At 43.7% G+C, this 26,544-nt stretch overlaps 2 protein-coding genes across 2 annotated transcripts in view; one reads left to right on the top strand and one right to left on the bottom strand.

The window, feature by feature from the left end:
- Window positions 1–458: 458 nt before the first annotated feature.
- On the top strand, window positions 459–25,700 carry LOC134746329 (uncharacterized). The gene is made up of 7 exons (XM_063680726.1): window positions 459–765; window positions 2,816–2,955; window positions 4,314–4,437; window positions 5,021–5,288; window positions 5,980–6,165; window positions 10,878–11,050; window positions 25,623–25,700. The coding sequence occupies exons 2-7, from the start codon at window positions 2,883–2,885 to the stop codon at window positions 25,669–25,671; spliced, it is 873 nt and encodes a 290-aa protein (XP_063536796.1). The 5' UTR covers window positions 459–765; window positions 2,816–2,882; the 3' UTR covers window positions 25,672–25,700.
- The window catches only part of LOC134746321 (protein HID1), a 27,009-nt gene continuing 20,760 nt past the window's right edge, over window positions 20,296–26,544 (bottom strand). The window contains exons 14-17 of the mRNA XM_063680718.1: window positions 26,330–26,487; window positions 25,830–25,993; window positions 25,596–25,754; window positions 20,296–23,795 (exon numbers count right to left, since the gene is read on the bottom strand). Of these exons, the coding sequence (XP_063536788.1) occupies window positions 23,732–23,795; window positions 25,596–25,754; window positions 25,830–25,993; window positions 26,330–26,487 (545 nt within the window). The 3' untranslated portion in view covers window positions 20,296–23,731. The remainder of the gene's footprint in view (window positions 23,796–25,595; window positions 25,755–25,829; window positions 25,994–26,329; window positions 26,488–26,544) is intronic.

Here is a 26,544-nt window from a genome sequence, read left to right as displayed (position 1 = left end):
AAAGAAATTTGCATTTCGTAATAACAATTATCAAACATTTTCTTTCAAATATATCAACTAAATAAATTTGTTTAATTTCTGAACGAAAACAATGAAATTTGACGCATGTCTGGAAAATTCCGGAAGTTTCGTTTCCCTCATTTTCATTTTCTCTCGTTATGGCGGGATTATTTAATTCTTTTTCAAGAACAATTCATGTATTATCTTCAAATTAACACTAAAATATCGAATTTCATCAATGTCAATGCTGAAAACACAATTTTAACGAAGAGGTTACTCTAGTTACTAAGAAAACAAGATTAAAATTATTAAATTTAAAACTTTTAAATTTATTATTTTAAAAACATATAGGCAGCAAGTTAGTTTTCTGTTGCATTTTATTTACCACTTAACATCTACTGAAGTTGAACGTTATCAGTTTTCTCAGAAGCGCAATCACTTCACACACCGTTCACGCTCACCGTTCACCATTTTCACGAAAGCTTCTTCCGCTTTTCCAAGAACTCTAAAGTTGCTGAACGTTGGTAGCCCTGTTTGTTTTGCTGCGCACCCCGCCCCGCGCTTCGGCCCCGCCCACTAATGGCTGTCAAGTACCAGTCAAGTGTTAAGAAAAAATGCATTTATTCAAATTAAAAAATGTGTGAAGAATTTCTTAGTATTGATCGAATACATCTGTGAAAAGTGTAAATCTGACAAAGATCATTATATCCGAAGTTTGTGTAAATATGAGCTAGTGGATTTAGTACATTCAAATTATTATAAAATGTAAGTAAGGATTTCTATACGTTGCAAAAAACTTATCATTTGCTACAGATTTGGAATATAATATTCTTTACTATTGATGGTCATTATCTTATTTTTAATATGTAAAGCTTTTACCAATAAACGTTCTGATTCTGAATGGTCATCCTATAATTTGCGTAAAGTTTTTCTTAATAAAATCTTGATAACAGTCAACTGATAAGTAATGTTATAAAAACAAGAATTCACTTACACTCCTACACTTATTAAGTACTTTAATCAGTAACCAATTAAAATAGGTTGAGTCTGTCTGAATGGTGTAGAATTGAAATGTTTATTTAATTATTTGTAATACAATATTTATTGATGAAATTGACTTGTATTAGAAGTTTTCCATTTTCTTTGGCTTTACTAGCGGCTATTGTAACAATATTGCTAGTTGCTAATAGTGGATATTGTATTGTATTTGATAAAAATGTATGTAGTTATAAATAATAATGTCACCGTCAGCCGGAAATAAAATTGTGTACCATTTTATTAGGCAGGTGTTTTTTTTTAATGTTTTTTAATTTAGGCAACAAACAGTCATATACAAATAAAATAAAAAAGCCTTTATTTCCAAATTTCCAATTTTACATTAAAAGTTTTTGCGTGTTGTTAGTAATTTTCTTATAGCTAGTAGTTAGTGTTAAGTTTGTGTATGTTATTTACTAATTTAATTTAATTTGGACCCCTCTTTGAGTGGAGGCCTCCTCCAATTCTCTTCATTTTTCTTTCCCTGCAGTTTCATGTCATTTTGTAGTGTTTTTCTGCGTACAGGTTCTTCATTTGTTTTGAAATTGTTTTTTTGTTCAAGTTTCTGTTGTGTAGTTTTTTGTTGTTTAGTTTCGCTGGGATTACTGGTTAGAGTTTTGTTGCGCATGATTTGTTTGTGGTTCTTTCGTTGGAGGGTTGCGGTCATAATTCCCCACGATGACCGCTATTCATCTTGGGGAATGATAGTTTATGTTGGTTGCTTGATCTACTGTGGTGTGTTTCCGGGGGTCTGTCGTTCATTGCTATTCTTCGCTTCGTTCGCTCGTGGACTGATATGAATTTGCCCTTGGGCGGTTCATGAGATCGAAAGCATTTGTCTTATATATTTTATTTGGTGCCTTCTGGGGCACTTCTTCATCGGAGTCTTTTTTTGTTGGTGTTATCGTTGGTGACCTTTTTCTTTTTTCTGTTGCGTTTGATCTTTCTCTGATTATGAGTCGGTCATAGGGAATCACTGCGTTGTTTCCTTTTTTGATCTCTTGCATCTTTGCTTTGAGTTCTTTTCTTGTGTTTAAGACGTCTTTTGGGAAGTCTTCTGTGACATAGGTGTCCAGGGGAAACTTTTTGTTGTTTTTTAGCAGTTCTGTCCTTCTCCATGCGAGGGTAAGTTTTATACAAATATAATGTGATAATAAGCAATATGTTAATAGACCTTGAGTGCCCTACCTTAATAAAATGTGTTGTTTTCAAGCAAAAGGACTGACAGATTTATAGTATAAAAATACAAGCAACTTTCGTCCTTATGGTAAGCGACAACGTGGTACCTTTTGATTGAAAAGGTCACAAATAATTTCTAATCATAAATAGCTAGTGTAGGAACAGTAAGCGGAAAACAAAGTTATCATTAAGAAGTCCTTAGCCCAATATATAGTCCATTGCTTTCACTCAACAGTCTAGTTCATATTTTAGATTCCATTAACTCAATAGTCTTTACACCTTAGCAGGTGCTGCCTCTGAGTGCATCCCATGACACGGGCAAGGGCAGTATCCGCTTGGTGTTTATTGCACATTTCATTAAAGTGTTAAAAGGGCCTCTACGTGTTGGCTTTGGCTCCGCGCACGCCTCACAAAGGTCCGGAACACCATGCTTCCCTGTCCTGTGCTATTGTCATCCGGTCTGTGCCGGTTGTTCCTTTTATGTCATCTTCCCAACGCGTAAGTGGTCTGCCTTGGCCTCTTGCAGACAGAATGACAACAAGAAATAGTTTATCCACCCATCTGTTTGTTGCTTACATTACTTTAAACAACTTTTCTTTAGCTTATAGGTACAGCGCTGGGATGTGCCTCGGCGAGCTTTGAGTGTGCGGTGCGAGGCAGGAACTCCAATGCATTTCTGGATAGACAAACGCAGCCAGTGCTACACCGGCCGCCACCGCGTGCCCTCATCTTTGTCAGCTGGTAACATTTTACCTTTTTAGGGTTACATACCGAAAGGGTAAAAACGGGACGTTATCACTGTCTGTCTGTCTGTCTGTCTGTCACCAGGCTGTATCTCATGAACCATGATAGCTAGACAGTTGAAATTTTCTCAGATGATGTATTTCTGTTGCCGCTATATTCGCTATAACAACAAATGCTAAAACCAGAATAAAATAAATATTTAAGTGGGGCCCCCATACAACAAACGTGATTTTCTTGTCGTTTTTTTTTCGTAATGGTACGGAACCCTTCGTGCGCGAGTCCGACTCGCACTTGGCCGGTTTTTTTTTAGTTAGGACGCTAAGAACAAAAAATGTCGTACATTGACCTGCCATGTCCTATCTCTATCGCATGCTCGTACTTTTATTGCTCCGCTCGCACAGTGGCATTTATAGTATGAATTTTCTTAAATGATTTTTAGGCCTCAGACCCTAATCCGTTAAACAAAAACCTTTGTTTCTTTTATGGAGAGGCGCATTAGTCGCGTGCCGAGCGCGTGCCAAAGCAACCATGTCGTTAAAAAGCAACTGTCGTGATAGTATTAAGGTTCAAATTTATGTAGCAGCTTATTCTGAGATAACGAGTTTGGGTAATGAAGGACGGTTCCCTGTGTGTGGCCTCAGAATGAGCTGTTACATAAATTTGAACCATATAAATAGGACGGTAAAATTTCTTTTTAAACGAGTTTATTCCCGTTCAGTCAGTAGCGGTAGCATTGGTAACCGCTAAACAAAAGAAACAAAGGCTTTTGTTTAACAGATTAGGGTGTGAGGCGTAAAAATCATTTGAGAAAATTCATAAACGCCGTATTTCATCGGCTGCAACGGCCACTACTCATAGGCGAGGGAACTCTCAGATTTTTCACAAATAAGTATTTAAGTACCTATAGAAAGTAGGTAGATGTGTACAATTTTTTTCTAGAGAAAATATATTTGTATTTTTCCCCGAAGTGGACACGGCTTGCGTTGGACCGAGTTGCGTGTTGTTCAGGTCAAGCACGATAAGGCTAATATTGACCTATTTCGTGACAAAGTAAATCGAGCATTTAAACTGAGCTGTTATTGAGCTGAGGCTGGATTTACTGAAAGTTCAAATTCCGGCCGTTCTTAAGGTTTCAACACGTTATTTACACGTTTAATTAAGTAGGCACATTGGGCGGCCCCAGAAATATGTTAAGGTGGTGCGAGATCAGTTTATTTTAGTTTGTAATGTGGCCCGCCCCTGCCTACGTAGATTAAATAAACGTCGTTCAGTCTTCTCTCATTTAGGTTGATCTAGAACTTGCTCTTTGAAATCGCGTTCGGTTTTTTTTTTATTCAATTTTATCTTTGTGTCAGGGGTGGGGCGGTCGCGCGGTCGCGTGTGCGTGGGCGCGCGCAAGGGCATGGCGGCGCCCGTCCACCGCTTCGCAGCCGTCGACTGCCCGCCGCGCCGCCCGCCGCGCACACACCGACACTATGGGTGAGTGTAGTGTCCAGGGAGATAGGGAGACGGGAGACCTAGGCAGGGGTTACAAGGCATATATATAGACCTAGCATTACATAGATCAGCTATACGCTTGCGCCCGTGAGGGACAAATACATACGCAATGCGACAATATGATTGGTCGAGAAGATTTGTAGCCCACCATAAACCATACTAAATTTACGGTGGGGAATAAAAAAAATGTGACTGTGACAAGGACAAACAATAACAGCGCTTTCTCTGCTACAATCCTACTGAAAGATATATAAGACTATCCCGTTCGGTCATTTCCCCCCGCCCCTCATGACCGATCCAGTTATACTAGATTCATGATACATAAAGCTTGTTACGTCACTAGTAGCTGGGGGAACTACCTACCTGTGAATCAGAAAATATGACCCTACCAGGGTTAAATGACACAAACTTCAGGAAGTGCAGTCGGGGTCGTTGGCCTTGTTGGGGATATGGTGGTACCGATTGGGAGTCAACTGAGTACTTGAATTTAATTTTATATACCATCTACAATGTAGGTCTTACATAAATACCTAAATCTAATAAGTATTTGTTATTTAACTCGCAGACCCCCACCAATGCCGCCGGTGCACACAAGCCGGCGTCAAAACGACGAACCAAGCCTTTACGTCGAAATACCCCCTGAACCCCCCCAACCAACCATCGCAAGTCTCGCAGCCGCTAGAAGCGTGACCCCAGACACCCTACTGAGGACCGCAGCCTTAGGGCTCCATCACTCACCGATGATGGCCCCGCATTTGAAGTTTGGGATGCTGGTGTCGTTCGCGCTTGCTACGGTGTTCTTAGCTGGTGCCAAGTATTATTTCGATCGGCAGGTCAGTGGTTGTCAAACTGTATGGGTCACTGGAGGGGTCGTGTTTGACCCCTTTTTGCGGGTTCGTAGTTTATTTTTGGATGTAAATTCTTTAGAGTTTATAATTAGTATTTTGATCCAATGGAGGATTTTTGTTACAGCTTAAAAAAAATGAATAAAGAAGATACTTAGTTGTATGATGAATATGAAATTTATACAACAAATTGACAAGTTATGTTTGTTAGACGTCAAAACCAATTGGAAAGTATTAATTTTGATAGTTTGATACGTTTAATACAAATGGGCGTTTTTAGGGTTCCGTAGTCAACTAGGAACCCTTATTATAGTTTCGCCATGTCCGTCTGTCTGGACTGTCTGTCTATCCGTCCGCGGCTTTGCTCGGTGGTTGTTAGTGCTAGAAAGCTGCAATTTTGCACGAATATACTAATCAATCACGCCGACAAAATGGTAGAATAAAAAACTAGAAAAAAATATTTTCCTTGGGGTGCCTCCCCTACCCTACAGTGGGAATGAAAATTTTGTGTGGATAGGTCTTTCAAAATGAATAGGGGTCTTCAACAATCATTTTTCATAAAGTGAATATCTTCGGAAATAGTCGATCCAAAGAAAAAAATGACGTCACGAGACGTTATGACACATGAGACCTCAAAAATGTAGACATAGACGTCATAGGCTAACGAAGTCTCTTATAGGTGGCACGCGACAGCTCGGCCGGCGCCGAAGTGAACGTGGTTGTGGCCGCCGTGTCCATGGCGTGCGTGTGCGGCGTGGGCTGCGCGCTGTCCATGTGCCGCGCCAAGCCCGCGCCGCTCGCGCCGCCCGACCGCGTCTCCTCCACCGCGCGCCGCGCCGCGCCGCCGCCGCGCGAGGAGCCCTCGGTGAGTATACTTAGTGAACGTAGTGGTAGCCCCGTGTCCATGGCGTGCGTGTGCGGCGTGGGCTGCGCGCTGTCCATGTGCCGCGCCAAGCCCGCGCCGCTCGCGCCGCCCGACCGCGTCTCCTCCACCGCGCGCCGCGCCGCGCCGCCGCCGCGCGAGGAGCCCTCGGTGAGTATACTTAGTGAACGTAGTGGTAGCCCCGTGTCCATGGCGTGCGTGTGCGGCGTGGGCTGCGCGCTGTCCATGTGCCGCGCCAAGCCCGCGCCGCTCGCGCCGCCCGACCGCGTCTCCTCCACCGCGCGCCGCGCCGCGCCGCCGCCGCGCGAGGAGCCCTCGGTGAGTATACTTAGTGAACGTAGTGGTAGCCCCGTGTCCATGGCGTGCGTGTGCGGCGTGGGCTGCGCGCTGTCCATGTGCCGCGCCAAGCCCGCGCCGCTCGCGCCGCCCGACCGCGTCTCCTCCACCGCGCGCCGCGCCGCGCCGCCGCCGCGCGAGGAGCCCTCGGTGAGTATACTTAGTGAACGTAGTGGTAGCCCCGTGTCCATGGCGTGCGTGTGCGGCGTGGGCTGCGCGCTGTCCATGTGCCGCGCCAAGCCCGCGCCGCTCGCGCCGCCCGACCGCGTCTCCTCCACCGCGCGCCGCGCCGCGCCGCCGCCGCGCGAGGAGCCCTCGGTGAGTATACTTAGTGAACGTAGTGGTAGCCCCGTGTCCATGGCGTGCGTGTGCGGCGTGGGCTGCGCGCTGTCCATGTGCCGCGCCAAGCCCGCGCCGCTCGCGCCGCCCGACCGCGTCTCCTCCACCGCGCGCCGCGCCGCGCCGCCGCCGCGCGAGGAGCCCTCGGTGAGTATACTTAGTGAACGTAGTGGTAGCCCCGTGTCCATGGCGTGCGTGTGCGGCGTGGGCTGCGCGCTGTCCATGTGCCGCGCCAAGCCCGCGCCGCTCGCGCCGCCCGACCGCGTCTCCTCCACCGCGCGCCGCGCCGCGCCGCCGCCGCGCGAGGAGCCCTCGGTGAGTATACTTAGTGAACGTAGTGGTAGCCCCGTGTCCATGGCGTGCGTGTGCGGCGTGGGCTGCGCGCTGTCCATGTGCCGCGCCAAGCCCGCGCCGCTCGCGCCGCCCGACCGCGTCTCCTCCACCGCGCGCCGCGCCGCGCCGCCGCCGCGCGAGGAGCCCTCGGTGAGTATACTTAGTGAACGTAGTGGTAGCCCCGTGTCCATGGCGTGCGTGTGCGGCGTGGGCTGCGCGCTGTCCATGTGCCGCGCCAAGCCCGCGCCGCTCGCGCCGCCCGACCGCGTCTCCTCCACCGCGCGCCGCGCCGCGCCGCCGCCGCGCGAGGAGCCCTCGGTGAGTATACTTAGTGAACGTAGTGGTAGCCCCGTGTCCATGGCGTGCGTGTGCGGCGTGGGCTGCGCGCTGTCCATGTGCCGCGCCAAGCTCGCGCCGCCCGACCGCGTCTCCTCCACCGCGCGCCGCGCCGCGCCGCCGCCGCGCGAGGAGCCCTCGGTGAGTATACTTAGTGAACGTAGTGGTAGCCCCGTGTCCATGGCGTGCGTGTGCGGCGTGGGCTGCGCGCTGTCCATGTGCCGCGCCAAGCCCGCGCCGCTCGCGCCGCCCGACCGCGTCTCCTCCACCGCGCGCCGCGCCGCGCCGCCGCCGCGCGAGGAGCCCTCGGTGAGTATACTTAGTGAACGTAGTGGTAGCCCCGTGTCCATGGCGTGCGTGTGCGGCGTAGGCTGCGCGCTGTCCATGTGCCGCGCCAAGCCCGCGCCGCTCGCGCCGCCCGACCGCGTCTCCTCCACCGCGCGCCGCGCCGCGCCGCCGCCGCGCGAGGAGCCCTCGGTGAGTATACTTAGTGAACGTAGTGGTAGCCCCGTGTCCATGGCGTGCGTGTGCGGCGTGGGCTGCGCGCTGTCCATGTGCCGCGCCAAGCCCGCGCCGCTCGCGCCGCCCGACCGCGTCTCCTCCACCGCGCGCCGCGCCGCGCCGCCGCCGCGCGAGGAGCCCTCGGTGAGTATACTTAGTGAACGTAGTGGTAGCCCCGTGTCCATGGCGTGCGTGTGCGGCGTGGGCTGCGCGCTGTCCATGTGCCGCGCCAAGCCCGCGCCGCTCGCGCCGCCCGACCGCGTCTCCTCCACCGCGCGCCGCGCCGCGCCGCCGCCGCGCGAGGAGCCCTCGGTGAGTATACTTAGTGAACGTAGTGGTAGCCCCGTGTCCATGGCGTGCGTGTGCGGCGTGGGCTGCGCGCTGTCCATGTGCCGCGCCAAGCCCGCGCCGCTCGCGCCGCCCGACCGCGTCTCCTCCACCGCGCGCCGCGCCGCGCCGCCGCCGCGCGAGGAGCCCTCGGTGAGTATACTTAGTGAACGTAGTGGTAGCCCCGTGTCCATGGCGTGCGTGTGCGGCGTGGGCTGCGCGCTGTCCATGTGCCGCGCCAAGCCCGCGCCGCTCGCGCCGCCCGACCGCGTCTCCTCCACCGCGCGCCGCGCCGCGCCGCCGCCGCGCGAGGAGCCCTCGGTGAGTATACTTAGTGAACGTAGTGGTAGCCCCGTGTCCATGGCGTGCGTGTGCGGCGTGGGCTGCGCGCTGTCCATGTGCCGCGCCAAGCTCGCGCCGCCCGACCGCGTCTCCTCCACCGCGCGCCGCGCCGCGCCGCCGCCGCGCGAGGAGCCCTCGGTGAGTATACTTAGTGAACGTAGTGGTAGCCCCGTGTCCATGGCGTGCGTGTGCGGCGTGGGCTGCGCGCTGTCCATGTGCCGCGCCAAGCCCGCGCCGCTCGCGCCGCCCGACCGCGTCTCCTCCACCGCGCGCCGCGCCGCGCCGCCGCCGCGCGAGGAGCCCTCGGTGAGTATACTTAGTGAACGTAGTGGTAGCCCCGTGTCCATGGCGTGCGTGTGCGGCGTGGGCTGCGCGCTGTCCATGTGCCGCGCCAAGCCCGCGCCGCTCGCGCCGCCCGACCGCGTCTCCTCCACCGCGCGCCGCGCCGCGCCGCCGCCGCGCGAGGAGCCCTCGGTGAGTATACTTAGTGAACGTAGTGGTAGCCCCGTGTCCATGGCGTGCGTGTGCGGCGTGGGCTGCGCGCTGTCCATGTGCCGCGCCAAGCCCGCGCCGCTCGCGCCGCCCGACCGCGTCTCCTCCACCGCGCGCCGCGCCGCGCCGCCGCCGCGCGAGGAGCCCTCGGTGAGTATACTTAGTGAACGTAGTGGTAGCCCCGTGTCCATGGCGTGCGTGTGCGGCGTGGGCTGCGCGCTGTCCATGTGCCGCGCCAAGCCCGCGCCGCTCGCGCCGCCCGACCGCGTCTCCTCCACCGCGCGCCGCGCCGCGCCGCCGCCGCGCGAGGAGCCCTCGGTGAGTATACTTAGTGAACGTAGTGGTAGCCCCGTGTCCATGGCGTGCGTGTGCGGCGTGGGCTGCGCGCTGTCCATGTGCCGCGCCAAGCTCGCGCCGCCCGACCGCGTCTCCTCCACCGCGCGCCGCGCCGCGCCGCCGCCGCGCGAGGAGCCCTCGGTGAGTATACTTAGTGAACGTAGTGGTAGCCCCGTGTCCATGGCGTGCGTGTGCGGCGTGGGCTGCGCGCTGTCCATGTGCCGCGCCAAGCCCGCGCCGCTCGCGCCGCCCGACCGCGTCTCCTCCACCGCGCGCCGCGCCGCGCCGCCGCCGCGCGAGGAGCCCTCGGTGAGTATACTTAGTGAACGTAGTGGTAGCCCCGTGTCCATGGCGTGCGTGTGCGGCGTGGGCTGCGCGCTGTCCATGTGCCGCGCCAAGCTCGCGCCGCCCGACCGCGTCTCCTCCACCGCGCGCCGCGCCGCGCCGCCGCCGCGCGAGGAGCCCTCGGTGAGTATACTTAGTGAACGTAGTGGTAGCCCCGTGTCCATGGCGTGCGTGTGCGGCGTGGGCTGCGCGCTGTCCATGTGCCGCGCCAAGCCCGCGCCGCTCGCGCCGCCCGACCGCGTCTCCTCCACCGCGCGCCGCGCCGCGCCGCCGCCGCGCGAGGAGCCCTCGGTGAGTATACTTAGTGAACGTAGTGGTAGCCCCGTGTCCATGGCGTGCGTGTGCGGCGTGGGCTGCGCGCTGTCCATGTGCCGCGCCAAGCCCGCGCCGCTCGCGCCGCCCGACCGCGTCTCCTCCACCGCGCGCCGCGCCGCGCCGCCGCCGCGCGAGGAGCCCTCGGTGAGTATACTTAGTGAACGTAGTGGTAGCCCCGTGTCCATGGCGTGCGTGTGCGGCGTGGGCTGCGCGCTGTCCATGTGCCGCGCCAAGCCCGCGCCGCTCGCGCCGCCCGACCGCGTCTCCTCCACCGCGCGCCGCGCCGCGCCGCCGCCGCGCGAGGAGCCCTCGGTGAGTATATTTCTTGTACAGGTCGCTACCAGCAGCTGCAAAAGTACACTTTTAACAGTAAGCAAACCATTTAAAAGGCCTCAGGGATGTTGGACAAAAGCGCCTGACTAGAGGATCTTAACGCCTTTCGTAGTCATAAAGACTAGTTTTGACTGTAGCTCGCCAGTCCGATCTCTGAATAACAAGCCCCTCCTTTAACTTGGAAGTGGAATAGGAAATTGCATCACTACGGGTCCGGTAACTCCTTCGCTGGACTTTACCAATTGAAGGCTGGGTGGGAATGGTTATTAGAAGACTGCGTCCGCGGAACAAGCAGAGATCGACTAGACCAGTTTTGGACACTAGTTTGAAGCGTGTTCAAACAGCTTCTTTAATTCCAGCCGCCCACCGAATCCGGCGACGAGCTCTCCCTCAGCGCTCTCCTCGAGCGTTCAGGCTCCGAGCGCAACCGCTCAACCTCCCGCTCACCGGCACCCGAGGCTCCTCCTCCGTACCACATCGCCGTGCTGCTGCCCCCGCGCTCGCCGCCCCCGCCAGCTTATAGCGCGCTCAGGTAGCTAGAGCATCTCACCGGCACCGAGTACATCATATAGGTGAGCCCTGACAGATCCAGTTGTTGAAGCCGTTTCGAGCTGTCGAACTATTTCTACCACGCTTCGACATAGGCAAGGTGGAGTCCTAGTACAAAAGGAAATGGGTTGATAATTTTTACCTTGATACTCATGTGAGGTGGTTAGTCTTAACAGAAAGGCTCTGTTAGTATTGATTTTAAACTAAGTAATAGATCAGATCTACCCACTCCAAAAGGCAAAATCAAAATTTTTATTCTCCTCACTTCACTCGTCCTCCGTTATAGTAAGAAGAGAATGAGAGAAATAAAAAGATTGAAAATTTGTATCCACCTTTTAAGACGATCATTTGTTAATTGGATTATAGCCGTTATGAAATTTAACAAAAATCTGGATACCCAACTTGCAATTTTGCTATTACCATCTCTATCTGGATCTGAAAAATTAAATTAACAATCAGGGCTTAACTATGTGGTGTCGTGTGAAATGTGAATTCCCACACGTGATTGTACCTAATTTAAGTAAGGGATACCAAACGGTACCATGAAAGCCAAATTAATGAGCTTAGTCGGGCAAATACTCGATATAAAATATTGCGATTGCAAGAAATGAACGAGTGCGTATACTTTAAACAAATTCCTATTCCATATAGGATATTTTTACAAGAAAAGAACCAAGGGCATACGATATTTAAAATTGTTTAACGTAAAATTAAAAACCGGCGAAGATAATTCAAGATCTTATCTACCTAATGTCGAAAGAAGTCTTCTCACGACTCTACCTACGATTTGTCCGAATAGAATCTCAACTAAGTACTTATATTTTATTAGATATATTTTAACTGTCCCTTTTCGTCCTCCCGGATCCGATCGAGTCGTGAATCAAGCATAGTGATAAAGTAAATCACTAAATGTCTTATAAGAATCTCAGTCTTACCAAATCGATGTTATTGTAAATACAGGGTGCATAAGTACTGTTACTGCACGTTTACCCTATTTTTGGAGAAACATTGTAACAGTGATTCGATATTCTTAGATTCAGCTTATTTTAGATCATATTCAAATAATCTAAAATATGTTTGATGTTATCTTTGCTTTGTTCTAATCCTAAAATAAGGTATATATGGAGAGTTTAATATTTTCTGCTTCTGCTAGACTAAACTAAGCACGCACACTATCAGGGCATTTATTTGACGCTATCCGCTTTGGACAAATGCTATTTTAATAAATTTTACTTAATTATTGCACAAAATGAAGGAGGACCCCGAGTAATTTTTAATAAGTAGGTGTACGTATTTATTATATTAAATCAGTGTTACCACTTCTAATAACTGAAATAATCCCTAACATAAATCATTTCAATGATACAGAGGCAAATAGACGAAACAAGACGAAACCTCGATTATCGATGTTCACGGTAGCGCCCATGGTATAATAAAACAAGGTACTCTCTTCCGAGACTCGCGAACCACGTGACTGAAGCCTAGGTCATCGTGCTGTTCACAGGTTCACGATGACGTAGGCTTGTGTCAGTCACGTGGTTCGCGAGGCTCGGAAGAGAGTACCAGGCGGAGTATATTATTATACCATGGTAGCCCCCAAGTTCCTAAAATAGGAATCGTGTAAATAATGGTCGTGTTTATTAAATAAATTAACACAAAAATAATTTCACGACTCACTTGTTTTGGTCATAAATGTCATAATGTAAAACCATCGTTTTTAAAGTAAAAATTCATGAAAATCATATTAAGAAGTGGTAATGCAGATTGTTTGTGTGATATTGACAATGGTAAATTATCTTTAAGGATGTGGAGTCCAAATTTGTGTTGTTAAATAAAGAGATGTCAAAAGAAAAGGCTAACACGCGGTTAAGGGAAATAAGTAATTGTTAATAGTTGTATGCTCTATAGTATAACTGATGGATGCTGTAAGACTTTAGGTTCTAAATGCGTTAAAGCGCTTTAAGGGTAGGTCTATTAGGTACATTTTCAAAGCGGTGTTGCCTACTCTACTGCTATCAGTGTCTCTCAGTCGACAGTGTCTATAAAACCAAATTTAAGACAAACAAAACTGTAGCACGACTCATATCGGACGTTGTTAAAAACACTCAAATAAACCCGTATTAAATATTAGGTCCTTACCTAAGAAATTGGCGTTTTGTATGGAGAATTTTATGAAAACTGTGATTTTCATATATACATGCAAGTTAAACTTCTCATTATGTTGTAATGATTCCCCGCCCGTTGCTAATATTATTGATTATATTGAATTTTGCTGATTATGGTCAAATGTCAAATTCAAACCAAACAAAATTTTCTTAGGAATATTGAAAACTTTTAAGCTACGTTACACGTATCTTAATTACTTAAAAAACATCATAAAACTAAACGTAATTGAAACAATTGAACCGGCAGCACATGAAAAGGGTGGTTTTCAAGCTTTAATTTGAAACACAAAATAAAAAATAAAAACCTATTATTTGTATTTAAAACCTTTGTTTGTTACTACTAGTCTACTAGTGAAATTAAAAACTAATTTGGAAGTTGCAATTGAAATGAATAAATTACGTACAAAATAATATCTGTGAAAATAACGCCAATTTCATAGGTAAGGACAAGGACCTAATATTAGGGGTCACATTGGGGTCGTTCTTAAAAAAAGTTTGACAACCACTGACTTATACCCAAATTTTTAACGCGATTTATTTTAGGTAGTTTTCTTTAAGTATGAATCGTTCTTCTTTCTCGCGTTATCTCGGCTTGTTGCCTCGGCTGATAGGAGCCTGGGGTCCGCTTGGCAACTAATAGTAACAACTATCCATCAGTTATTATGCTTTAGGAGTCATCCATTAAATAGGTACATCACACGAATTTCTAGGTTTCTCGACCCATCCCCCCCCTCCTTGTCACATTTGGTCATATTTTTTCTACGAAATAGCAAATCGTATTAAGTATTATTAATATTGTATCAAAATATTTTTGACAAAAAGAGTATATAAATTTTTATAACCCAAAACTGATTAGGAAAGAAAATAAAACGCATAAAAACGAGTCAAAGTGACGTTACAAAGTTTGTGACTCCCCCTCCCCCTTGTCACAACATGTCACATTTTTTTGACCCCCTCCCTCCCCCTAAACGTGTAATGTAAGTAATTAATGGATGACCCATTAGATGCTACGCGGTGTTATGAAAGTGTTATTCATTTGTGTAATCTGTAATCAATTTTCAATGAGAATTACAGAAGATATGTAAGTATTGTAGCAATTCAAGAATGGTGTTCATTGAGAATGTTTTAAATAAATTATAAAACGTAATTAACTAGTTTTATAATAAAATTTGTATTTTATGCAAAGAGCATAATTTTAAAAACCCCATAAATAAGTGTTATTAGGATAGTCTGTGTATAGAAGTCGTTTCATGTATGTAAACAATAAACATACCTACTTTTGGTATAGGTTATTCGACTGGGCCCTGTTTCATAACGTGCAAGTGAAGTGACAAATAGTTGAATTGTTGATATTATATTTTAATTTTTATTCATTTTATGAAATGGGGTTATCGAAGTTGTTCCTCAAGAGTACATAAACAACTCAGTTGAAGACATTTGACATGAGATAAAATGATACTGCAGAAGTATTATAGATTACCTACCTACATCCAACATATGTAGTACGTAAGATATCAAAATTTGTTCCAACTAAAAATAACCTTTTAAATGTAGTCTTCAGTGTCTTCACCATCTATTCTGCGAATTTAATGGGGCTGACTTGGCAACTGTCAAAGGTTCTCATAAATGGCGCCAGCATAGGTTTTACAAACCTATCTCTAGTTTTGTTCCATGGGTCTTGGCTTAAGGTGGATATAATAATAATAAAAAACATAAATTTGACACTATTCGTAGGATTGACAGTTAAAATGCTGGCGCCATCTGTAAAATACTTCTGCCGGCCTACCTCATTGAAATCTCAGACTCAGATACACTGGGTTGTTTACCTCAATAATGTGAAAATTCAGTCTAACATCGTCTTATCTTTCCTTCAATCGACAAAAATAAAATTAAATTCAAAGGCAAAAACATAGAAGTTTTCCTGATCGTACCATAATCATATCTTGGCAATTGAAATAACAGCTTAGATGAAGGTAAGTCGATGTCACTCCGGATCAAAGATTATAATTTGTGTAATATGGTCTAAATACATTGGAATGTAAATAATATTGTCAGTATGTTGAGATGAAAGAAATGTCTTTGGATAGCCAGAATAAATTTATAAGTAAAGCATATTGTTCCTTACTAATTTTTGTTAGATTAGTTTTTCAAAATGCGGAGACTAATTCATTCATACAACGAATGAAAATATTCATAGCTATATTGAATGCTTCAGAATTAATTATTTGTTTGATCTGAAATAAGATAGCAGCAGTGATTGACAAAGTTGTGATATTATTTTATTTATTTATTTGCTAGCAGTGGCCAATCACAAAACTTACATCGACCAAATTATCAGTAAAGTAAAAATAACTCATAGACCTCATGCACGAACCCCCAAACTGAGTTGACAAAGAAAATCTTTATAATTATCGAACATGCGAGCGAGGTTGTTGAGCCAATGGAATCACTTCGCAAATCTATCGCAGCCTTTATTAAGAAATCGACCTGTCAGCCGGACAGACATACATAAATCATATTTAGGGCATCTAATCCACCGAGTTGGTTCCACTCTAGTCGAAGAAGTTTTATATTTTAGTCACTTCACCTTTTGTCGTTGTAAGCTTTGTGATTGGCCGGGTTACAGTGACATTTGTTCGGGACCAGAGGGTACGCGTGTGGTTCTATCTATTTTGCGGTTGTGTTAGTTGTGATTCGAGAGATTGAGAGGTAGCTAGGAGGTGGCTAGGGGAGTTTTGGGGCTCGCTTGAAATGATACCTTTACTATGGCGTTCTATGCCTAAAGGGTCCTAATGTTCTCTGATGGAAAGCGACAAATATTCATCTCATTCTAAACAGTTTAGTGAGAGAGAAATACAACATTTCAGAGATAAGGCGAAAGAAAGAAAGCTATTCGAGAGTTACAAAATAAAGCCAAATATTAGGTTATGTCGTGTTCGTGGTATAAACATAAATGTCATGTATAGTCAGCTTTAGTTATATCTATACGGACTAAGAGCTCTAAATTTTCTATAGTATTAACTCTTATACATACTTTCTTATTGACATTAACATTATTTGGATACCTACTTATTCGATTGGTAGAGACAAAGGTAGATATAACTCTGTAATAGATGGATACAGTCGAAGGAAAAAACGTGCCTTGAAAATCACGAAAATTTGATTATCGATCAGATGGCGCCACTACCTTTGGCCTATTCTCTTATAGAGGGCGTTGACGGTTTCGTTTGTTATTTAACAATTTTAACGCATATCAGTGAAAGAACATGGGTCAAAATCATAAAAATAATTAATGCAAATAAAAAAAATCATTTATCCTTATTTAAATACATTTTAGCGTATTTTTATAAATCTTCATTTTTAGTTTTAAAGTGTGTCGATAGATGGCAGTGAATTTACTGTGGTTACAAAATTTACTATGATAGTACCGCTCTATCCTCTTTGGTAGAGATTACTGCCTTTGAGGTCTATATAAAAGCGTCACAAAAAAATGTGTCATGTGTCTTTTGATCTCTTGGTCCGTATAGACCTGAGTGTACAAGTGAGTATAGTCCATTCGCTTATTAAGAACATATGCTCATACATTGTCTACCGATATGATAGTTAGCGGTTGGTAGTCTGTGTGTCTATATCTATAGAGTATAGATGTTATGGAGAGAAATGTACATAGAATGAAACGGTGGTGACTAATAGGGGCGGCGCGGACTTAGAATAGTCCCGTCAATATGTGTAACTACTCCGATTAATTAAAATAATTGTATAAGTTTTTATGTTTTTGTAAGTTTTTTCGAACATAAACAATTTTGATTGTTTAAAACACTTTTTTGTTCTCAAAACTAAGTTACAAATAGTTAAGATTATTTGTGCACCCGGCGAAAGTAAAGAAAATGAAAATTGTTTACTGGACTTTTTTGCAAAATGCCCACACCATACAAAAATGTTTTATGTAGGATATAAAAATTTCAACATATAGGTATGAAATTGGACCTTAATGTTTGGTACATAGTGGGTACATACGACCTATAATTACACCAGACTTTGTACAATAACCGCGCCGCCAACTAATGGATAACTTAATTATAAAGTAAATGTGCGTTTAATTGACATTATTTTGTGTCACTTCGCTTCGAAACTTTTTTTGTCCACTTACGATAATTTGAGAAAAGGATCCCTTCCATATTTATGTTTTAAATTGTCAATCTAGTCCTTGTGTTTTTAGGTTTACGTGAAGGCAATGAAATACTATCTTTAAGCACTGGAAAAATCGGCCAAGAGCATGTCGGGCCATGCTCAGTGTAGCGTATCGTAGTTACCATTCTGTCAAAATAGGCTAAACGGGGGCTATTATATAGTAACACATATTTTTTTTCCGAGCGATTATTTCCGAAAATATTAACTATATCAAAAAATGGTTTTTAAATACCCTTATTCGTTTTACAGACCTATCCAACGATACCTCACACTATTGGGACAATGCAAAAAATAAAACATTTTGTATGGGAGGTACCCAAAAAAAAATTACCTTTCTGTCGCAATGCATGATTTATGTGTCCATGCCAAATAGCAGCTTTCTAGCACTAACGATCACGGAACCTCGGACAGACAGACAGACAAGGCAAAACTATAACGGTTTTTAGCTGACTACGAAACCCTAAAAATCATATATACAGTTACAACCTCTAGCGGCCCACCATAGAAGAAAAAATTGTCAGTCAAATTAGAAATCATGGTATTAGAAAATAGGATTGAATTTGTTTTGATTTAAAATCAAACAAAACCTAAGCAATTCTGTTTCGTTTAATAATGATTCAAATTTCATTGGAGGTATATTGAATCTCGAGAGGTAATACAACGTGAAACAGTTCCTTTAGCACCAATTTAAAAATAAAAAAACCGGCCAAGTGCGACTCGGACTCGCGCACGAAGGGTTCCGTACCATTACGGAAAAAACAGCAAAAAAATCACGTTTGTTGTATGGGATCCCCATTTAAATATTTATATTATTCGGTTTTTAGTATTTGTTGTTATAGCGGCAACAGAAATACATCATCTGTGAAAATTTCAACTGTCTAGCTATCACGGTTCATGAGATACAGCCTGGTGACAGACAGACAGACGGACAGCGGAGTCTTAGTAATAGGGTCCCGTTTTTACCCTTTGGGTACGGATTTACGGAACCCTAAAAAAGCATCCCTATAGAAACATTTTACGTAGGAGAAATGTCTTCCAGAAAATCGAATCCCTAAGTTTGACAGCTAAAGTAGATGGCGCTTTACGGCGCCATGTTTTTTGTGCAACTTTTGACGACCAAATTTAGCTGTTCAATTGGAAACACGAACTCTAGGCAACACATTCGCACTAGCGAAAGCGATTCTTTCACAACGTAATACAATTTTCTTAGAAAACTGTAGCCAATGTTGCCATATACAAAACAAATCTATTTCTTGTTAAAATGCAAGAGTATTTTTCATTGCCGTTTGCGTAAACTTAATAACAGTTAAAGATGTAATTTATTTTTGTGTAGTACATATAAAGAGTAAGTAACATTTAGTCGTTTAGTGCGTGTGATATTTTGTTCGTTCGTTGGCTGTTGACGCGATTTATTTTTTATATGGACCTTTTATAGAAGGGACTGATCGGTTCGTCTTTTGTAACAGACGCTTGACTATAATAAAATATTGTAATTGTGACGTGTTGTTTTAATCGATCCTATTTAACCCATTCATGGCCAAGAACCGCCGACCGTACCCAATAGGGAATAATACGCGAAACTCTGCGTAGGTGGCGCCAGTACCACAATCTGAGGGTATATCGAGAAACAAGAAATTCGAAATTTCGTTATCTAACATCTCTGTCACACTTGCGTACTCGAGCGATAAATTGGCAAATAGCGAAATTTCGGATTCGCGTTTCCCGGCAGGTCCTCTGTAAACAAACCACCTTGATGCATCAATGTCATATTTTACTATCTCTGAAAACTTGTCAAAAAGCTGTTAAAGGTACAGTATGTATTTAGAAGTTACTGTATGGTTTACTAAAAAGGCTAGTGCTGCACTCTGGTGGCAGAACATTGCAGTAATAACGAAGAAGTTTGACGAATTTAAACTAGATAAATTTATGTAATTCTTAACTCTCCCCACATCTATCGACGCGGAATAGGCAATGTCCGATAGAAAAAAGGTACATGTCTACGCAATAAGAGCGAAAAAGATGTCGACGCGTCGGCCGAGCCGATCCGACCCGAACCATGCCTTTTTAGATCTTATTGCGTAGACATTAAGCTTTTTTCTACCGGCTTTTGTCGATTCCGCGTCGATAGATGTGGGGAGACCCTTAAGTAGCCTTTATAACGTTTAAATTTACGTGAGAAGGTTTAAATTTGATTGACGGGCCTTTTTTGCCCGTAACGCCATAACTGTACTTACCTGTAACGTTTAGTACGAATATTACTAACAGCTAAGCTGTATTAAACAACACAAATAAAATACTGATACAAGCTCATTTATATGTATATTCATAATTTAATAACATTAAGTACATCGGTTGATTGTAATAAATAAATATAAATTAATCTAAAAATACACTAAACAACAAAGGTAGTAGGTACATTATTACATTACATCCATTGCACGCGTTCACATACATACAATCACAATATTCCAAGTTCCAAATTTGGATTTGGTAACAGAAATAAAACAATACATTTGATATTCAAATTTTAAATAGATTAATTTTGTAAAAAGACCTTACCGGTAACCCAGTGTCAAGTTGTACTGGTAACCATGGTAACTTCAGGTTTAACCGGTTAACCCCGGGTTAGTGGGATGGTGCATGTGGCGCTTAATCGTACACACAATAAATTGACAGTCAGTAATAAAACTAACACGGATAATATTTTATTAAAAATGTCACATGAAAACAAGGGCTGTGGAACACTTTATGCTGTATGCTTTATGCTTAAAAATTTTATTCTCACTTTTATATTTTTTTACATACATGAATCCACACACAATGCGAAAGTCTGTCTGTCTGTGTGTTCCCTCTTCACGCTTAAACCGCTGAATCGATTTAGATGAAATTTGGCATAGAGATAGGTTGAGTCCCTGAGAAGGACATAGGATAGTTTTTAACCCGAAAATCATCCCTTAAGAAAGTAAAAAGCGGGGTGGAATTGAGATAATTAATGAAGTGTCTGCTAATTTGTGTGCATAATATGCTCAAATTGAATAATTGCTATAAGACTTTCTCCAGGCGCTATTCTTACTCTTGCTGGGGTTACTAACTCCACGCAGACGAAGTCGCGGGCAAAAGCTAGTTAACCATAAGACGTAAATATTTTGTATCCATTAATAATAATCATAACATAACACAGTTGCATTCACATATAAACACCACAAGTGACTAGGTGTAGATAATTGCTAAGAAACATAATAAATAGTCAGCCCTTTAAAAAAATTACATAAAATCATAAGAACAATCTGATTAAGTCGAAATGCAAATTGGTGAAATTATAAGATCATTTAATAATAGTATAATGTTTACTAAATTACTTATTTACATAATTAAAATTATTTGCTAGAATTATTTTTAAATAACGGATAAGTTTTGTTTTCATAAGCTGTCATGTAAAAAAAAAATATATTTTTTTCTAAATTATGATATAAAATAAAATCTAACTTAAGCCTCATTTATGAAGGGCAGTGCCGGCCCAAGTCCTTGATCAGGGTAGAGCGAAATGGGGTTTTGGCGCCCTTCGTTAATGCTTTTTACCCTTTTTTTCTCATTTGCCATTTTGGCGCCCCCTTGCCATCCGGCGCCTAGAGCGGCCGCTCCACTCGCTCTACCCTAGACCCGACCCTGATGAAGGGTAATGGGGATTCTTGTAAGGCTTAACATTCAGATAAAGAAAAAGGAAATGGTCAAGTGCCAGAGCGTACAAAGAATTATTAGAAATATTAAAGTAACTACACTTGCTTAGACACATTGTTGCAAAAGGTCAGGTCAGGTTTGCTTCTAATGCGACATACTATTAAACTATTGTCTGTATGATATGATATGAACCCTGACCAAATTTTTAGTCATCTTTCTGCATTTTTTTGTAAAACGACTTTTTCTGCTCTATACAGTACCATCGCCCACACTGTTAACTGACAGTTCGTTCGTGACCTTATTACACACGGCATAAGGTCCACCGATGGACAGTTAAGAGTGTTACTGTTTGTATAACATATGAAAGGTTAACAAATTGTAGGTATATGAAGAAAACAAATTTAACACTTATCCGGGCGTTTTCTAAAATAAATATTGAAAACCTGATTCCCACAGATCCTGGTGTTTTTGGGTTCTTTCAACTCAGAATCACTAGCATATATTCAATCCTGATGATTAAAAAAAATGTCCCAAAAATTTGTATGAAAATTGTACATTCCACTACGTCACATACAAATGTTTTTTTTTTTCCCACTAAAACGTGACGTAATGGAATGGACATTTTGGGACATCTTTTTTTAATGACACGATAGAGAATGCTGTCGATTCTGAGTAGAATGAGCCCAAGAATGTCCAGATTTGAAAGAATCAGGTTTTCAGGTATTTTAGAAAACGCCCATCCACCAGATTCTACAAAACGTTTATTATACTTGCTTGGGTTGTGGGTACTAGATACATAACGATATCGTCATAGGCTGTCGCGTTTAGTACGGATCAAATGAGTTCCAACGATTAGATCTACCAATTGGACTAGTAAAAATTAACGGGTTCACAGAATCGTTGACCTCTTGCATAATGCGTCGCTATAATTAGTATCACTATACTTGCTATCGTAAGGAATGGTCGTCCGCTCATCCATAATATCCATACAGATCACGTTACAGAAGCTGTCCTGTTCAAACGACGCATGAAAGGCCAAATACTACCTAGTTGGTTACTAAATTCTGTTAACAGTTTTCACGGAATAAAAGGAAATAGGTAGCGATTTTTAATTATTCATGTATACAGTCGTAAAGATTTATAAGTGATAAGCTTACAATACAACCTAATAAACATTGTTGTTCTGGTTTTACAGAATACCTTACCTCGGAAAAATGGCGTAAAAAAACATGTTATGTCGTTTTTAAATGCTATTTATTTCTAATCATATTAACCTCGTAAGGCCCAATGTGCATTACACATTACACTCTGTTTCAATCTAATTTGAACCTTACACTAACTGAATTAAGTAGCATTTCTTTTGTTTCAATGTTTTCTAAAAAAAAAACGAGTCACTCTCATCTTCTATACAACAAGGTTCAAATTAAAAATAGGGAAACTTTGTATGGTGGGCCTTACGAAGTTAGTTAAGGATGTGATAGCCTTGCACAATTTGATAGCTTGATTATTCATCTTTAATTTAACATATGGTTTACGTGGGTTTCTTTGATTAAATACATAGTCTACAGTTTTCCAAGCCTACCTTTTGCACAATTGTCTATCTATAATTCTATACGTTTTCGTGAGAAACTAAAAAATATTAAATCTTAGGTACAAACTAGTAAAAATAATGGTGGTCACCAAATTTACGGTAATATAGAGGCCTCATTAAAACAAGCAATTGAACCTTCTGGCAAAGTTGCAAGATTGTATTGGACACACTTGTAAAGTATAATTTTCATAAATTGACCGCGTGTTTACGTCTTCAGACAATCTGAAGCTTTCCAAGGATTTCCATAAATTCTCCATCTGAATTTTGTATAATTATATCATGTTTTGATCATTACAAAGTAAGTTATCAAACTGTGCCTAAACTTTTTTTATATTTAATCAGTTGAAAATCTAGTAACAGAACTTAGTGACCGACTGGGTATGCCAGTATTAACATTTTCGGTGGAAGCGACTTAAATTATATAACTTCGCTCGATATAGTTTTAAAACTCGGTATAGTATCGGGTTATTGTGCGATTTGACCTTCAATGAAAGGAAAAAATTACACTTCAAAGATATAAAATGAGACGTCCAACGACAAATAATGATTCTTTTTTTGTATTTTTTTCTTTGGTGAAGTCAGACAGTCGACTATGAGTAACGCAAATTAATTTGATGATTGATAGGAATGAGTTACAAATGGAATTCTCAATGCAGATGGCGCTTCAGTCTATCTTTTACTGCAAGATCAGAGGGCGTAGTCAAAAGTGACAATCGTTAACGCCATTAAAAAGTCAGAATCTGATGTAAACGAAGTCATTTCCATATGCATATTATTAACTTTTAAATTGGCGTTAAAGATTGATTATGGCTAACTTTTCTACGCCCTCTGATGGCAGATAGATAACAAATGTACGAATTTTCCAAAAGACCACGTTAAAGGGACTTCATAAAGTAACCTTCAGCAGTAAGTAAAAGCTAGTGAAATTCCTATATTATGTATTCCTGTGTTTATATAAATGTATAAGCTATCTCCGTCGACTGACTGGCTAGCATTTGCAGGATATACAATAAAATACTCAGCTGCCACTTCACGTCGCTCAAACTCGCTGGATCTCGAATAGCTTCACGTCCGTGTCGTACCATATCGGCGGATCCACGTTTCTGCAATTGAAAATAAAATAATTTTAAACATGATACGGAATTACCTTACAGTATTTATAGAGGCCAAAATCCCCCTCTCCCCCCTCCTCCCTCTCGGCCTCTGTTCATTGACGGAAAGTTTCGATTTAGGCCTCAACGTGCATGGTCACTGTAAGTCAGTGTTTTACGTCTTAGTATATTTAGACATCTGAATCTACTAACGCTTGGGAAACGCTTGATACTTATGACTGAAAATTATATCGGTTCCGTTAGATAGAAGTGCTCTCAGGGGCTTACAACAATAGCTGGATAGCTGGTTTAACCTTTTGACCGCCAAAGACGGTAAATCACGTCGTCGACATTTTGTGCCACTCACGCCGCCGACGTCATTTGCCGTCCAAACTTAATTTATCAAAGACTCTTTAATAAATAACTATATTTCTTTGTTTGTATTTGCATTATTTTATTTTGCCCTTCTTCTTTATTGTATAACTTTATTACAATTCAACTATGAATAGAAGGTTAAAAAAAAACAACATGATGTTATAATACGACTTACCCAGTAAATAGCATAGCTAGCCACGCCAAAAACGGCACTTGACGTCGCCTAGTGATGTGACCGAGTCATGGAGGAATAATATTATTATATGAAAGTAACAATCTCCTAATAGAAATCGTTTCGCGCAGTTCCGACAAACACGCTAGCGCCATCAATAATAGATATGGCTTAATCCCATACATTTTGTAATAGGAGTTGTTTTTGCTAAAATAACTGCTATTTGTGCTGTTACGGTACTTGTTTTCGTGCTTAATTTAAACAACTTGGTTTGAAAGACGGTACTGACCTTTTGTGATAATGTAACCCCTTATGCATTTATTTTATTGTAACGATACTGCAGTTTGCTAATTAGTAGGTAATAATAATCGACAACGGGTTTGCACATCTCTGAGTAACGCGCGCTTATCAGTGTTCCGTGCGCCCATGACGGCACTTCACGTCCGATGCCTGACGTCACCACCAAGTAGTGATGTGGCATTATTGAGAGATTTGAGTGGAAGTTACAAGTACATTTTGATATTTAAATACGTTATTTAAAGGTTTTTAGTAGAGCTAAAAGCCAGAATTATCTAATATTATATTGTAAAACACCTGTGTAGTGGTTCTTCTAATCTAAGTATGTCAAAAACGAAATCAGTGAAACTATCGATATCCTGTTTTGTAATCACTATTGTTCTCTAAGGTTTTATTTTGCTTGATTGCGGTGTCACGTCGAGTTACGTCAATGCTTGGCGTTCAAAAGGTTCATCATACCACATATTATATAAGAAAAAAATATATGGTAGGTATCTTCGTCACAATCGGCTAAGCTTTGGTAGCACAGTTGGTACAGCGTGGTGTCTAAGAGGCCGCAACTTCAAATCTTGCTCAAGTTGATGTTTTTTTCTGTTTTTCTTTAGTACGCAAATAGGGAATATTACGCGAAACTCTGCGCAGGGGGCGCCACTACCATAATCTGAGGGTCTATCGCAAAACAAGAAAATCGAAATTTTGTTATCTAACATCTCTGTCACTTGCAAATTCGAGCGATAAAGAGGCAGTTTCGAATTCGCGTTTCCCGGTAGGTTCTCTGTAAAAAAACCGTCTTGGTGCATCAATATTATATTTTATTATCTCTGAAAACTTGTTAAAAAACTGTTAAAGGCACAGTATGTATAAGTTACTCTATGGTTTACTAAACGGGCTAGTGCTGCACTCTGGTGGCAGAACATTGCAGTAATACCCCCTATTAAGTGTACATTGATTCAATCTATATAACGCACCGTATGTATATGACGCCCCACATGTAGGTGCGGAACCAGGCCGCGGTGCCGGCGTTGGCCTGGTACTTGCGGATGAGGATGGGGTGCGGCACGGGCAGCAGCCCCACCAGCGTGCCGTGCTGCAGGAAGCGCAGGATCTCCGACTCGTCCGTCAGGCCCCTACCGAGAGGGAAACTTCATGTTAGCCACCCGTCTGTGCTCCACCTACACCTACATCACCCCGGCTACACTCACTTGTCGATGCAGATCTTCTCCACCTGCGGCACCAGGACCTGCAGCAGCCTCATGATGGTCTGCAGCGGGAGCTTGCCCCGCCAGCTGGCGACCCACTCGGCGCTGGCTCGCCACCCGTCTGTGGTCGGGCTGCGGATGCTGCTTGTGGACTTTATGCTGTCCCGCTATAAACAAATTTATTGATAATTCTTGAAAACAAGATTTAACCATAACGACAAATATAGAATGCTAAATTCAAATGGCATCGCTTTTATTCTAAAGAGTTTGGAGGCCTTAATACTTACATGTGTCCTCGGCCGCTGTGTTTTCTTCTCCCAGTCTTCTCCGTCTCCGCTGCTACGACTTTCCAACAGGGATTGAGTGTTTTGTTGCGACCTGGTGCTTCTCTAGCGACTGGTTGTTTTCTAGCTGTTAACCGCTAGGGTGCGCTGACTCGCACTGTCATGGCTACGATTGCTATAAATGTAAATCCTAAGATGCCTTAAAACAACTATTCTTACATGTGTCCTCGGCCGCTGTGTTTCTTCTCCATCGGTGATGGCGTCAGGTTCGCAGTCTTCCCCGTCTCCGCCGCTACGACTTTCCAACAGGGATTGAGTGTTTTCTAGCTGTTGGACGCTGGGGTGCGCTGACTCGCGCTCTGTCATTGCTGCGATTGCTATAGAAAAAAAGGTTGAACAACTGTCAAAAATAAAATTGATGATACATAATGTTT

The sequence above is a fragment of the Cydia strobilella genome, chromosome 12, assembly GCF_947568885.1.
Source record: "Cydia strobilella chromosome 12, ilCydStro3.1, whole genome shotgun sequence".
NCBI lineage: Eukaryota > Metazoa > Arthropoda > Insecta > Lepidoptera > Tortricidae > Cydia > Cydia strobilella.
The sequence above is the reverse complement of the archived record's forward strand: the minus strand, read 5'-3'. Positions and strand labels throughout refer to the sequence as shown.